Source organism: Athene cunicularia, assembly GCF_003259725.1.
Source record: "Athene cunicularia isolate RWA chromosome 13 unlocalized genomic scaffold, athCun1 chr13_part1, whole genome shotgun sequence".
In the NCBI taxonomy this organism is placed as follows: Eukaryota; Metazoa; Chordata; class Aves; order Strigiformes; family Strigidae; genus Athene; species Athene cunicularia.
The window spans coordinates 53356-67997 of NW_020799117.1; the positions used below are offsets into that span (position 1 = coordinate 53356).

General features: G+C 39.8%; 1 protein-coding gene across 1 annotated transcript in view; it reads right to left on the reverse strand.

The window, feature by feature from the left end:
• Positions 1-4891: 4891 nt before the first annotated feature.
• Positions 4892-14642, reverse strand: part of KDM3B (lysine demethylase 3B) — a 46782-nt gene continuing 37031 nt past the window's right edge. The window contains exons 18-24 of the mRNA XM_026858019.1: positions 12445-12535; positions 12227-12357; positions 9933-10052; positions 9286-9425; positions 8780-8956; positions 8099-8233; positions 4892-6241 (exon numbers count right to left, since the gene is read on the reverse strand). Of these exons, the coding sequence (XP_026713820.1) occupies positions 6161-6241; positions 8099-8233; positions 8780-8956; positions 9286-9425; positions 9933-10052; positions 12227-12357; positions 12445-12535 (875 nt within the window). The 3' untranslated portion in view covers positions 4892-6160. The remainder of the gene's footprint in view (positions 6242-8098; positions 8234-8779; positions 8957-9285; positions 9426-9932; positions 10053-12226; positions 12358-12444; positions 12536-14642) is intronic.

The window sequence follows — 14642 nt, forward strand, 5'->3', positions numbered from 1 at the left end:
TAAGAGACAGCCGGACACCGCCTCGGTTTCACAGCTCCAGCACCGCGAGGAGCAGTCGTCTCTCCCCGGTCCCTCCCCGCAGGCCTGCATGTACAGCCCAGGCCCGAGGGATCCCGGCCCGCAGGGCTCTGAGCCACGCAGATGACCGTTACCTAACCCCCTCTGGAGTTGAAAAAATGAACTGATTTGCTAGAGAAGTATTGTGGTTCTCCAGCTAACCAAAAAACCCTGAAGGACGGCACTACGGCAAAGTCCCATTACTTGCCAAATAGCTTTTATGAAAACAAAAGTGACCAAAGGAGGAGTTGGAGCAAAACTAAAGAGCTGCTAGGGAAGAATTTTCTAATGAATGCATGAACTTTAGCACAATGAGCAATGATGAGAATACAAAACACGAGCAGCTTTCCATTCCGTCTAACAGTTGAGAACACCAGTGTCTCTACAGACAGTGACAAAGAAGGTTTTGTCAAAGTCTGCTTTTGGATATGAATGGCCACAAAATGATTGCATAAGGGGCTGCGCAGCTTCCACCACTGATGGCATAAATGACCTACAAAGAGAATAAAAAGGAATCTGCTCTCACACATCCAAGTAACACCAACATGCCCAATCTTCACCAAAATAATTCTATTTCTACCAGCACTAGTTTCATATCAGAGACCAGCACGGCAACAGCTCTGGCACTTGAATTATGTATTTGCACACAGGTGAGTGAAAGATGAAAACAGAAGAGAGAAAATTCAGAGGCCTGGTGAGTGCAATGCGTGAAGACTTTGGGAGTGCTAAATGACCGCAGCAGGGCTCAGTGGCACCTAAATAAAATGTGCCATTGTGTTTTAAACCGTTTAATGTACCAATGAGCAGGATAAAGATTCACAGTGCATTAGAAATAAATGGTGTCAAGAACAACAGAATATGAACGTCAACATTAGTGGAGTAGGTGGTCTTGTGAATGTCTTAAATGGCAGCTGGTTGTTCAGCACATTGAGCTTTAGATCAGCTTTAGTAAGGTATTTTAAGGTAGCAATTTACAGTTGGCTATATGTAGCTCAATTTCTTTCCATATCATAAAGAAGAATGAGAAATTAATTCATTACCTTCCCACAAGCAGAAACTGCTGATACTGAAGGGTTATTTTTGGAACAAGAGCCAGCTGCAGGTCAAGTTACAATAAAGTGATTCATTAGTAGTATTCTTTTTTTTATTAGTAATACTGTACAGTGCTGTGTAATTAGGATCTTAAGACCTACTCAGGAAAGCAATTCATCAATTGCTTTCAAATTTAGGCTATGTATTTTTCTAGCAGGTAGGCTACTGCTGCAATAACGCATGACAGATTTGTGTTCTACAAATGGTTAGAACAGGCAACCAGATATCTACCAATCTGTTATGGCCTAAACAATATGGCATGGAAATCAAACTAACTGTTCCTTGAGTAGAGCAGCTTACACAAAACTGCATTTAGAACAATGCCAGGTCAGATCCAGAGATCTTACTGAAGCCAAGTTACAGGCAGAAGCTGCTGTAATGAAGAACAGCAATTAGTCTGGGCTCAAGTACACAAAAGTGCCTCTGGAAAAGTTTAGCAGAATAAAGAAGGGTCTTAGGAAGAAAGGGGAAGTGGAAGAACACAATGGGAACCCTCTCTCTTAAGCCTAAAGGTGCAGATTGTAATGGAAAAATATCAGATACTGAAAGGGATGAAGAAAACAAAAAGTACAAGCTGACAGTATAAACTGACATTGTGGGAGGTAAGGCCGTAGAATTGGAAATTCATTCTGAGGACATTTGCCCATCTTTACCTGTTTTGCTTTGTGATTGAAAGCTGTCTGGGTAGAATAGACCTTCCTAGGGGAAGCAGCTGTTTTGTTATATCTACCTCTTGAAACTCCCTTTACCATTTTCCTATTAGCCTATATAAAGGCAGAGAGACAAAAGAAAAAGCTCTTGTAAGGCAGGGGCTTGAGGGAGATAAAAGTGAGTTCTGCCTGGTTATTTTTCAGTTGCCTGGTAGGAACATGCAGCTCTTTTCTAAAGGTTGAGAAGACAGTTCCAATTAAGAGGAAAGGAAGCTGTGAGCTAGTTTCAGATTCCAAGATGCACTGGGAGAGAGTGACCATAAGAGGGTCTGTGCATCCCAGACAGACGGGGATAAGTTTGGGGAAAACACTGAAGTTGACCATCATAAGGTTAAGATCATTTACCAGTAACTAGAGCCTGTAAGATGCCTTGTCCACAGATGCTTCCATGCTATGCTTCACTCACATGCTATGTAGTTTCACATTCATTTTCTACAAAGCAATACTTGCAAGGTATGTCTGATGCATGTGCCATACAATTCAACAAATACCTCTCCATTGTAGAAGCTTAGAGCTTCTTGCTTCCACTTGTCTGTAGTTCCACAGGACATTGGCTAATGACTGCCAGAGCTTTAAGCCGATGTAAAGCAGTGGCACCTGCCCACTATCTTGTCGCAGTTCCATTCAGTAATGGCTAGACAACATTCAGTAGAAGAGATGTCATGACTGCAGCAAACTAAATTTTAAGACATCTAACTGAAGTTTTTATTTTCCTGCTGCTCAAAAATTTCTGATTTACAATGGCTCCTTTAATCTGCTTACATTCCAGGTAACGTATCAGCTGCCCTTTAAAATTTGTACCCAGAAAATACTGTGATAAAAATTACTGATTGTACATCTTAAAACAACTTTATAATCAGTTCAGCTGGCTACTTTTGCTGTAAGCTATATATAACAGGACTAGTGGCGGGTACTAGAGGGTGAGTGCTTATACTGACCCTTCACCTGAACACTGTTAATAGAGAATCTGAACAGAGGCCCTTGAGAGCACCCTGTCCTCACAGGAAAGGTATGAGACGGGCCCCGATTAGCTGTCGCTGCTGAGCAAAGACTGTACAGCCATCACTATGGGAAGCCTCAATGCTTAGCATTAGTCAGAAATGCAGCCACAGGAACGTTTCAGAAATGAATAATGAATACCATTATCTCACCATAGAAGTGCATGGTGAACAAACCTTGAAACCCTGCATATGCTTGCTTGAATCTCCTTCCCTCAGAAATGGGCTAGCTGAACAAAAAAGGAGGCACAAGAGTCAATGAGAACAATTGGAGGCACAGAGCAGGTTCTGTGCAAAATTCCACAGTCCAAAGCTGTTCATCTTGGATGACAGACGCATCAGGGGAGTGAAATAGCACATAGAAGAACTATGAAGCTACGGAAATGGTCAAAGAGGTAAATGGAGGACAAACACTTCTTGGGAAGAAAGGCTCTGGAGCCTGGTGAAATTACTAAGCTAAGAGAGATACATACTTTCAAACAAAGCATAATTAAATCTTGCAACTCTGTCAAAGGAGGCAGTAGAAGCTCTAACTATAGTTACTTCTGGCATCCACATTATAGACTTGCCATGAACTTCAGTCTAATTACAAGGACCATAAAATATCCCTGACCATGTGAGGCTACAAGCCGAGAGCAGAAGCTCAGCATGTCTGAAAGAAAAACCCAAAACAAACCCCTGCAGTTGTCTGGGGTTTATTGATAGACATATATAAAGTCTAATATATATAATGTATAATATATACAGCCATAAATATGAATTCTATATATGTTTATATATCTGATTAGTATTAATAAAAACCTCTGTGTTTACAGATACACAACAGGTGAAAATTCTGTTTTAGAAATTCTGAAATTGCTGTACAGTAACAGCTAAATTTTAATTAGTTGAACAGGATTCCAAGAGCTGACAATTAGAGCTTTTAATCAACTGAAGACCTCCTCTTGGTGAAAAACAAGCAAAAATTGATAAGTGGATTCTGAATCTACATAAATGTGAATTTGTGCCCCATTTAACAAAATTACCTACTTGGAAAAACTTGCCAAAAGAAGCGGTCATCTCCTTCTCCTGATGCATACAATCCAGACAAAGGATAAAAGTTTTCAAGTGTAAGTTACTGGAACTGATTTACCAGATCAATTTACAAATTCTTCCTGTCCTCATCTGGTCTAAAATCTGGATCACTACATATTTCTTAGCTTTAATCTGTAGTTTTGGTGCAAATCCTTCCTCCGGTTTTGGTTAAGTATTGCTTTAGGTTGATTGTACTCTATAATTGATAAAAGAGGAAGTTCAGGAGACAGAAACAATGTCTGACAGACTCAGACCAAAGGTTCAGCATGAGATGCAGAACTCTTCGTGTGGATCACTGCATTGGAAATGACTGAAACTACTGCATTACATGTAGCTAAGTCTTTGTCTTTCTGATCTTTATTTAACGGTGATTGCTGATAAACAGACGAGGGAAACATCTCAGCTAAAATTAATTCAGAGTGGGTTGTATGCACAGAGTGCAACAGAAGTCCACAAGAAATTCTGCACAATAAGAATATGGTGAAGTTTAATGGCTCATGGCTCTGGGATGATCCTTCTCATGTGCAGTGGATCAAATAGGCCCCATTCACAGGACAGCTGCAAGGGTACAAAGGCAGCAAAAGCCTGGGGGTGAACTACCTGCACCTAGTAACCAACCTGAGGAGCCGCCAGAGTGCCACGTGCCTGCGAATGGAACCGCCACCGCCACCACGGCCTCCAGGGCGCGAGCGCAGGGACCTTTGCCGTCCCGTCCGTTCCTCCGGCGGGGAGGGCAGCTCTGAACCCCGACCTGTTGGGATGGGAAGATGGTGAGAGGTGGGGAGCACGGCGCCAGATGAAGTTTCTGACGAGAGAGAGCCTCTGCCCAAACCACCTCTGAGAACCGCCGGGCGTGCCGCCAGGCCCAGAGTGAACAGGCAGCCCCCACTGCCAGAGGCAGATACTGACGAACTCAGCAGGAGAAGCAGGGTACAATCTGAAAGAAACTGCCCAAGCTTGTTACAGTAAATGACTTTTATTTTTTAAAAAATGAAATAACCGTGAACATATTAACAGGCCTGCAGGTGGCACTACAGTACAGCTGGATATAAGGTAGATACATTTCCCCATGTACCCGAACAATGAAATCCATTGCATCAATGCTGACATTAGTAAATTCTGAATACAGTTCTATCAAGCAGGAACATCTTACTTAAAATAGTTCTGGACAAAGTTGACACTGAAAGTTAACTTCTCCTTCACTTTGGAAAGGATAGATGTTTTCAGCTAGCACTGGTATTGGGTGAACTATTGCCTGCAGTCACCAGTGCAGGGAGAGATGTACAACATCTCCACATGAGAACAGAGTTTATACTCCTTTTTACTTCTCATTCTGAGGAAGCAGGGTGGCGTAGGGAGAGGGGGGGAAGACGGGTGAGGAGTATGGGCAAGGGAGGTGGGGCATCATTTTCTATTCACTCTCCTTTGGCTGTTTTTGTGCTATTTTGGACTGCTTTCTAAAAATCACTTTTTGATTTTATTGAAAGGAAGACTAAATGTAATGCGCCTTTCCTTGAAAATCCAGGAACAGTTGTGGTACTTCAAAAATACTAAAAATATCTACTTTCATGAAATATTAACTGTTTCACTACAAACCTAGTTTTTCACTAAATACACAATTCTCCTATTTCTGGAGTCTCCTGGGGAAAAAAAAAGTGGGTTCTCCCTTTATTTCTGCAACTCTACAGTGTATAGAGAAACGGCTACAAAGAACGGGAGTGCAGCGAACAGCTTTATTCTTTTCCTTGGCCTGTATCTCACATGGGAAGTTTGCTTACATTTCTGCAGGTGGGCTACTGTTGGTCACACTCCTCCAGCAGCTCTCAGCCAGGTCTGCAGCAGGACAACCCACCTCCAGCACATTCCTTCTAGCTTTGTGGAGACTAACTAGGCATGAGGAAAAAAACCATCCACACTCTTTATACCATTTCTAATTATAATATGCAGGAACACCAAGTGGTTTCCACGTTCTTCCAATTTGCAAAGGCCACAGGAAAGGGACATGGCACCTTTCATTCGAATCTGGAATTCTGCATGTAACAGTGCGACCTTCCATTAGACCTTCGGTGTTGAGGCAGCGTAGAAAACAGTGGCTGAAGAGTGTGTGTAATACTGACTACACCAGCTCTTAGTTAGAAGCCCCTGCTCCCACAGAGGCAGTCATGTGCAGTCCCTGTATATGCTGTGAGCAAAAGGCTTACTTCACAGGGCATTTGGAATTAGCAGTTCCTACGATCTAGCTAGTTTGGATTCATGAGCTTTCAGTGTGCCAACAGCATCTTTCACTGCATGGTAGATAATGTTCTTCACCTGTAACAGGAAAAAAAAACCATAAAGCAACTTCTACACACTTACAAGGAGAGTCTTAGATACCTATGCAATCAACTCTGACAGCTGAATCTGTAATAGTTGGCAAGCACACACAAAGTATATACTGTCACTGCTTCAGAATATCAACAGCACAAATTTTAACTGTCATGGTTAGACAATAGATATTGTCTATACAATTTATAAACAGATATAGATATAGATATATATATCTATAAACAGATATTTTATAGACACCTGCACTGATTTAACAACTCATTTTCTGGTCACCCAGTAACATATATTTACTCATTTTAAGATAAAATCTCTCTTTCGTGAGAGCTAGGAGGAAGTATACTATGAAGTCACGCATATGAGTTAATTTTTAAAAAGTCCTTGTGATCCGAGTCACTTACAGATTCACATGAATTAAACCCAAAGGAAGAAAGAAAATCATATGGTTTAACCCTGCGTAAATTAAGATGATGCAATAAATCATCCTGGTGCATTTGTATGGAGGCTAGAAATTCTTCTAATTTATGCATCTTCCAGAAAAGCAAGCAAGATCAGATGAAAAATCCACCAGTACTCACAGCAATCCATTCCATGCTTAGCTATTTAACAAAGCTCTATCTTGTTTCTGATTTTTCTGATCTAAGTTTATTTGAATTAAGTTTCTAGGTATTGAACAGAAAAGCTTCACCTCAAGTGAGTGGAGTAATTGCACTTGCTTAACTAACTGCCAAGCATCATCATTTTTTCCTGATGTACATATTATCTCCCCTTTTGTATCATTTATGCAAGTTATTATCTCATACGGAGACACATGCCTACATAAAAATACTATTAAAATATACATGAAAGATGACACCAAAACCCAGCAAAGTTTGGCTGAGGCACAAATACAAGCAGTATTCCTTTTCAGAGGAGTACTGAGTCCCACTTTGTCAGCAGTATTTTTCTTTTTCTTTTAAATAATCATTATCCATTTGCAATCCATTCATTTACAGAAACACTTCCACATCTGTACCACTGCAGCTGAAGAGATACAGTTAGTGAGAGCTGATCCTAATTCTGCTTTCCTTTAAAATCCTGTGCAAATCCATATAGAAATTTACAGCCATTTCTCACTGAATTGTGCTAAATTTAGCACGTTAACAAAGTAACTCTTCAGAAGCATACACAGGAGAAATCAATAAAGGTCTCCTACAGTCTTCTCTCTGAAGAATTTAGTGTCTTATGCACAATGTACTACAGTGCATAACATGTTCTGTGCATAATTATTACTTTAAACAGTCATACTTCTTCAAACCAAAGAACATTTAATTTTCCCGTTTGGGACTAATTTAGAATCATTGATTCATTTAGGCTGAACTGGAAATGTAACACTGCCAAGCCCACCACTAAACCATATCCCTGCTTTAAATAAGCAAGCCTTCACTTTTCCTTTAGGCAATAAAGAAACACACAGATGCATCCTTGGTCAAATAAACATATCTCTTCAAAACAAAGCATTGCCTTTTCCTTTTTAATACTTGTTCTTTTTTTTTTTTTTGTTCCTGCTACACTTTACTGTCATTCAGGATTCAAGCATTTAAAAACTTATTAATACCAACACATGGACTAGTCCAATAGTGGGGAATTTCTCTGGAAATTCCAAGGTTTATGACTACTTTTATTTTATGTACTACAGTAGACATAAATGCATTAATTATTTTTAAAATATTTATAAAAATGAGAACCTCCAAAGTTGTGAGGAGTTGTTACTTTTTCTTAAATCACTAGTCACACCTTTCTAGTACTGAACAAAGCTGGCAAAACACAAGGTATATGTAGTGACTGCTGTCATAAGATGGTTACCTGCAGTTTATCCTCATGGTTTGTATGAGTATTAGACAGGTGCCTGAACTCCTGGGTCAGACGGAAGCAGTGCTTCACATGTTCTGGAGATACAAAATCTTCTGCCACTTTAATGCAGCTATACAAATTATGGACCTAAAACAACCCACATCAATGATAGATATATCAAGGCCGAATGGACCATACAAACCCACCCCTCCCCCAAAAAACAAGACACACCATCACCACATATGTTGGGTTCCTCCACATTTACTTATCAGAAAACAGGAACTGAAGCCTGTTTGGTGTCACAGTAAAACCAGAGCAGAATACAGGACATTTCCCATGTTCCCTATTCTCCCACATACACTAGTGTTCCCCAAAGCAAGTTCTCTACTCTTCTCCACACTTTTTTTGAATTCTGTTCCCTTGGCTGAAGTTTCATTACACAAAGTATTTTCTCACCATTCATCCTAATTTACTTTTTTTGCCTTAATTCCATCACATTACATACACAAGATTTGAGTAAGTCATTGTATTAATAAAATAAGATCCAATTCAAATAGTTCCTGTAAGAACTGTATACATAGAAAAAGGAACCCAAGTCAGTCATATTAAGTAACAGTTGTTTTGAAGTCACAGTTCTGTTGTGCCTCAAATTCCATTTTCTTTGTCAATACGGCGCAGAGTTGGCATATTTACCTGATGGGGAGCGCCTGCAGGAATGAACACAGCATCTCCAAGGAACTGCACTATTGCCCAGCCTTGTACACCATACTCGTCATAGAGTCGCTTACGTAAGGTCTGGTCCAGGTACCAACTTTGGTCATGAATGGGGTCATGATCTGGGGGATTTTCTTGGCCTTGTTCTTCTCCAACCTAGGGCCAAGATATGGGGTGGGGGGGAAACCATGACACAGCACCTTGATATTGCTGGCTCACAAAAAGCTCTGTACCAAAAAACATAACAAACAAACTATTTCAAGGCAGGACATTACTTTCATTAAGCTCATTTAGGTCTTGACTAGTGACACATGCATTAGTATGAAGATTCTAGGCCAGGGTGAAAACCTGGGAATACACTAACATCAAAGACAGCATTGCAACACCGATGCACTTGATGTTGATTGCAGTTTGTGCCACTCGGCCGCTGTAAGCAAGCCAGGCAATGAGTACTGCAGGCTCAAGGTCCTTTGTAACCAACATACCTTCCGGAGAAGTTCCCGTATCTTCTCAGCATCCTTGGCAGCATAGATGTGCCACAATGCTCCAGGTTTCTCTCTTCCTTCATGGATTCGCTGCTTTGTTACATCATCAGCATCTCCCTCATCAATTGTTTTCAGAACCTCTGGAAGTCAAATCCACATAAAAGCAGTATGACTACAGAACTTCGGGGTTTTTTACATGCAGAAGTGGAAGGAGCATTTTAAGCTGCTAAATCAAGTCACACTGCTACTGCAACTGCTGCTCACAGTGCCCTCCCTAAGCACATCAAGCTTCCTCTTAACAAAATTCAGGAAATGTGTCAATTGACTGCTAATCACAAAGCTCAGTCATTAATTCAAAGGGAACTAATTACTCAAATACAAGGAGAAGAAAGAGTAACTTATCACCCCTTCCCCTCCTTTCTTCAGGGTGCTATCCAATTTCTAGCAAAACTGCTGCTTCGGCAGTTGGGAACCAATGGGGCATTACTGCACTTTCAGGTATGTGCTGCAGACCTAACAAACTGCCTTCAGTACTTGGGTTACAGATCATAGATGTGAGAAGCTTAAGCAGTAAAAGGAACAGCAGGTCATTCTCATGCACATAATTGGGTTTTAATGGACAGAAAATAGTTCTCCTCAAACATTACCATCATCGTGGGTCCCTTCCCCAATGGGAATCCCAACGTACACCATGACATTAACAGCATCAGACACATCCAAGTGCAGGTTTGTGGTACCAACTCGTCTGTCTTCTGCAGTAATTAAGCCTATAATATAGCATAAAATAAAATCAAATCAAATTCTATTTAAGCTCTGACAGAAATAAACTGTCTGAAAGATCTTTCTAGAATGCTAATTTTACACAGCAATGAGAGCAGAAAACAATGTCAAAGGGCAGCTGAAGTCGTTATTTTCATGTCATGTGTAGCACAAGTAAAAAGTTTACTAATATTTTTATTTTACAGGAAATAGAAGCAGCAAATATAGTTCAGCCAAGTCATGAGAAAACAAGCATTTTAAAAACAAAGTCTGAACTTGTACTTTACAACTGTGGCTCTCTGAGGGTCATTTGTACAGTGTGCAGTAGGGAACTGAGCTCTCATAACACAAAGCTGCAGGCGTTCTTTGGCTCTGTCCTCCTTTGCTTGCAGGGACAAGGGAAACCCCCGCTGCCACAAGTGGCATTTAGCATCACACTGTCTGCAGCAAGGCACTGGACTGTTACAGAAATGCTAGAAAAGTTGCTCTTATTCACCACAGACAGAATTATTGTTTTTATATCTAGGTCCACCCTTTAAATTGTCTGTAAAGCAGCTAACAGCAAAAAAAGACTCACTATGAAGACAGACCTAACTGACTTTTTTCTTTTAAATTGGAAGTAAACAAAGTGTAATACTGTCTCTCTTCAGACCAAGATCTATACATCTAAGAAGGATCAAATAACAGAGGGTTACATTTTATGCTGAAAAATTACCATCAATGCTCCCTCCACAAACTCCGATACAACCAAAAACTTTGACATTTAAGATAAATTCCACAAAATTAATCCCTTCCTTCCACTGCTAGAAACTAGTAATACACAAAGACAGTTAGCCACCACTGACCACCTTGCCTCTTGCTACACTCACAGATGTACTGCTTGATTACATTGCAAGTTCTCTGGTGGACAGCCTTCTCCACTCAACTTACACGTCAAGCAATGCATAAACCAAAACACTGGAAGCCAATAAATACTGAGTAAGATCAATTTGCCTAAGTTATGAAACTGCTAGTTTTTTTCAACTCTTATTTGTGATGTCATACTGCTAAAAAAATCCCAAAATAACCCCACCGACACTCTCAGAATTGCAATAGATTGGTTTATAACTTACATCTAAGCCACATTTGGTTACTGAGCTAAAGCATTTTTTTAAAAAAAAGACAAAGCAATGAAAAATATTTCATGTCCTCAGGTGAGTTGCTGCTGTAGGTATATCGATAATTGGAATGCAAAGCCTTATAAAACCCTGCACCTTTGTCTCATCAATATTCAAAGAGAACTATAGAAGTTACATTAGGGTAACTTTGCTTCCACATAACTGCTCTGCAAGATGGCTGCAACTTTTTCCTTATCAGCATCACTTGACATTTTTCAGTATATACAAAGAGCAGCTACTTTAAATGCTATTTACCTAACTCTAAAGTTGCACAAGTACATACCTCCAAATCAATTGTTATGTAAAAGTATCCTGGAACTTTAACAACAATTTAAATTAAGTCTCCAAAACCCGCTTTTGGCCCTGACCTCACAGTCAGTACATTCAGGAACTGAAATAATTGAAGTTGATACAACATGTATTAAAGTTGTTCCTATATCCTTCACAATCTGCTGAACTGACAATCACAGCCCCATGCAGGTATGTGTTCAGACAAAGGCTTCCTCCATTTGTGTGCTACTCACCTACTAGATAATTACAATCAAGACAAAACTATCCAATTCAGGTAGCTGAACATGGTGACAGTTTTGTCTTGCACGTTGTCTGTGTTCTGTGTTGTTTGACATGGATTAAGAAAATTACAACTCTAGTTGGAAACACGAACACACAAAGTGCACAGAAGCTGGCTAATTTTCCTCTCAAATGTATCAGTCTCAAAAAGATATTAACTACTCCTTGAACCCTACATCATATATCCATATATGATATAACCATATATCAGTATTATGGTTATTGTATGTATTAAATAATAACTGTTTGCAAATTTGTATGTACATCTTTTGGAAAACACAAGGCAAAAAAGGGCACATCTGACAGAGAGGACTAGCATAGCAACAGATCACAGGACCAATTAAAAAAATGACAGCACGCTCTAGGACAAACACTGAGTCTTGATTAATGCCACAGCCTTGCACACCCTAAATAGAGGCAAACCCCACATCATCTGCAGGACTATTCTCACATACCATAGGCATTGTACATTTTGGGACCCAAGTCAGGACGAACAAAGTAGCTTGGCAGCCTAGAAGCCAAATTCAGTCTGCCATCCCTCTTGGTATACTCAGGAAGAGGAAGATTTTCCATCAAGTCCTCAAACCTGGAGCACAAGAAGAGAACAAAGGCATGTTTTCCTCCTGTAGTGCCTACAGTGGTTCTATAAACATCGAAACTAAGATTTACTTACCTGGTAGGCATCATATCTCTAAAGTCCTCCCCTGGAGGCCAATCCTTTAACTTTAGTACCATTGGCTGACCATCATCTGACCTGAGCCGTTCTGCAATAAACAAATTAAGATTTCTTCATGCAATATCTTTTTACCACAGCCCATCACCCTGTTTGAGCTATACGTCTTTTGTATCAATACCTCATATGTTGCACAGCAAAACTGATCCTGATTTTTCTTTGGGCTTCCAAGCATTATCATAGTATGACCAAACAACAACTTAACAATTTTTAATATATATTTATACATATATAATTATCTACAGTGGAAGTTTAACAGAGCTTGCACAGCTGCTACGTTTTAGAATAGCTTTTTTCCAACTTTGAAAACAAGCCTTTCCAAAGCATTCTGCCTTACTACTTTCACCAAAGTCTAAATGAGTTTTATCTTTCCATTCAAGGAGTGGTGCTTCCATAAAATTTAAGTTATTGGTTCATGCTCTGAAATCAACCCTAACCTCAGTATAAAGCAAGAAACCATGGTACACCACACTCAAAAAGCCTAAATGGCAGGTGGAGTTACTGAGAAAGACAGCCTTTAGGTTTTTTAACTCTTTTTTGCTGGAGGTACTCAAATTAGCAGGGTGCTGAATTCAAACATTTGTTCTTCACTTCAGGAGTTGTACTAGAGCCCTGACTGGTAACAGAGAAAGCTGGTAGCCATACGGAAAGATGGCATTACATATGGAACAGTGGATGTACAATACGACAGCACTGACCACATCAACCGCAATTTTGCCTTGCACGTACAACAGCTAAGAGAGTGAATCTGTTAGTGGTACCTGGGGCAGCTTAGAAGACTCAGCATAACATTTAGAGAGAAACAGAGTTCACTCTTCTACCAGATTCTTCATGACTCTGCATGAAGCCACCAGCTGGAAAACAGAGTGTATCCCAGTCTGATACCTTCACATCCCCTTTTCCCCAGAAAGTAACGTCCTTCATCACTTCCTACTTTACCAAGGACTGTCAGCCAAACAATGAGCAACTGATCTTATCCAAACCTAGCAGAGCTGCTGACAGCAGGGGAAGAGAAAGCAGATCTAAGAAACTAGGACTTGGAGACCTGTGAATCACATCTGCGTTGTACATCAACAAGATACAGAAGACAGCCTTAGTTTGAAATATAAAAAATGATTTTATTGAAATTAAAAGGAATTAAGAACTGCAGGTATGTAAACCAAAGTGACTGATTTAAAGAAAACAAATTTTGATGAGCTACAGATTTTAGAGGCAAGTGAACTGAAAAGCTCAAGGACTTGAATTTAAAGATGTTTCAGAACTTCCCATATTCAAGAGTCTGAACTCATCAAGGATCTTTGTTCCAAACAAGGAGAAGAAACTTGTAGGAAGGCTATACAGAAAGGACAGAGCAAAGAGCTACCTGTAGGAAAACATACAGATCTGACAAATTACACAAAAGTGGACAAAACCCTGAAAACATCTGATCAAAGAACAGCAGGCCTAAGAAGGATCAAAACAAAAAGTCAGACCTGTCAAAAGTCCACTAGAAGCCAAAGATACCAAAAGTAAAAAGCGCAATATTAAAATTAACTAAAGTATCATATAGAATAATTAAGGGATTATCTCAATACCACCTCCAAATTCAGTGGTTGTTCTACATCTCTTCAATAACTTAATGCAGGGACAGGGCCAGCCACATATTTGAGAAGTTTAAAATTCAAGTTAATGCAGAGAAGTCTGGGTCACTGCATAATTTGCAAATAGTTTTCCTATGAGTTAGTGTGTGAAATCTCTGAACTAGCAGCAAATACTACCTTTCTAAATTGGAGACTGCATATGACTAAAAAAATACTAAATAAAATGTATTTAAGAGAAACTAGCAGAAGTGATCAGATTTTCCAACCTAGATCACTAACATCTCTCAAGTGTGGTAAAGGCATCGTCTAAAAGAAGTCAGCAGTTGATTTTGCTGAAAGAGCATATCTATCTGGGACAACAAGTAACACCTCTCAAAGATAACCTGACCCATATGTATCCACTATTTCAACAAATGGCCCTAGCACGAAAGTCAAGAGTTTATGAAGTTTGTTTCCCAATTACTGTTAATACACAGAAAGACCACACTGTTACATCATTCCAGGCCATTTATTTCTGAGTACTGACAGAAATAATATGAGTTTTATAAGTACAAAATA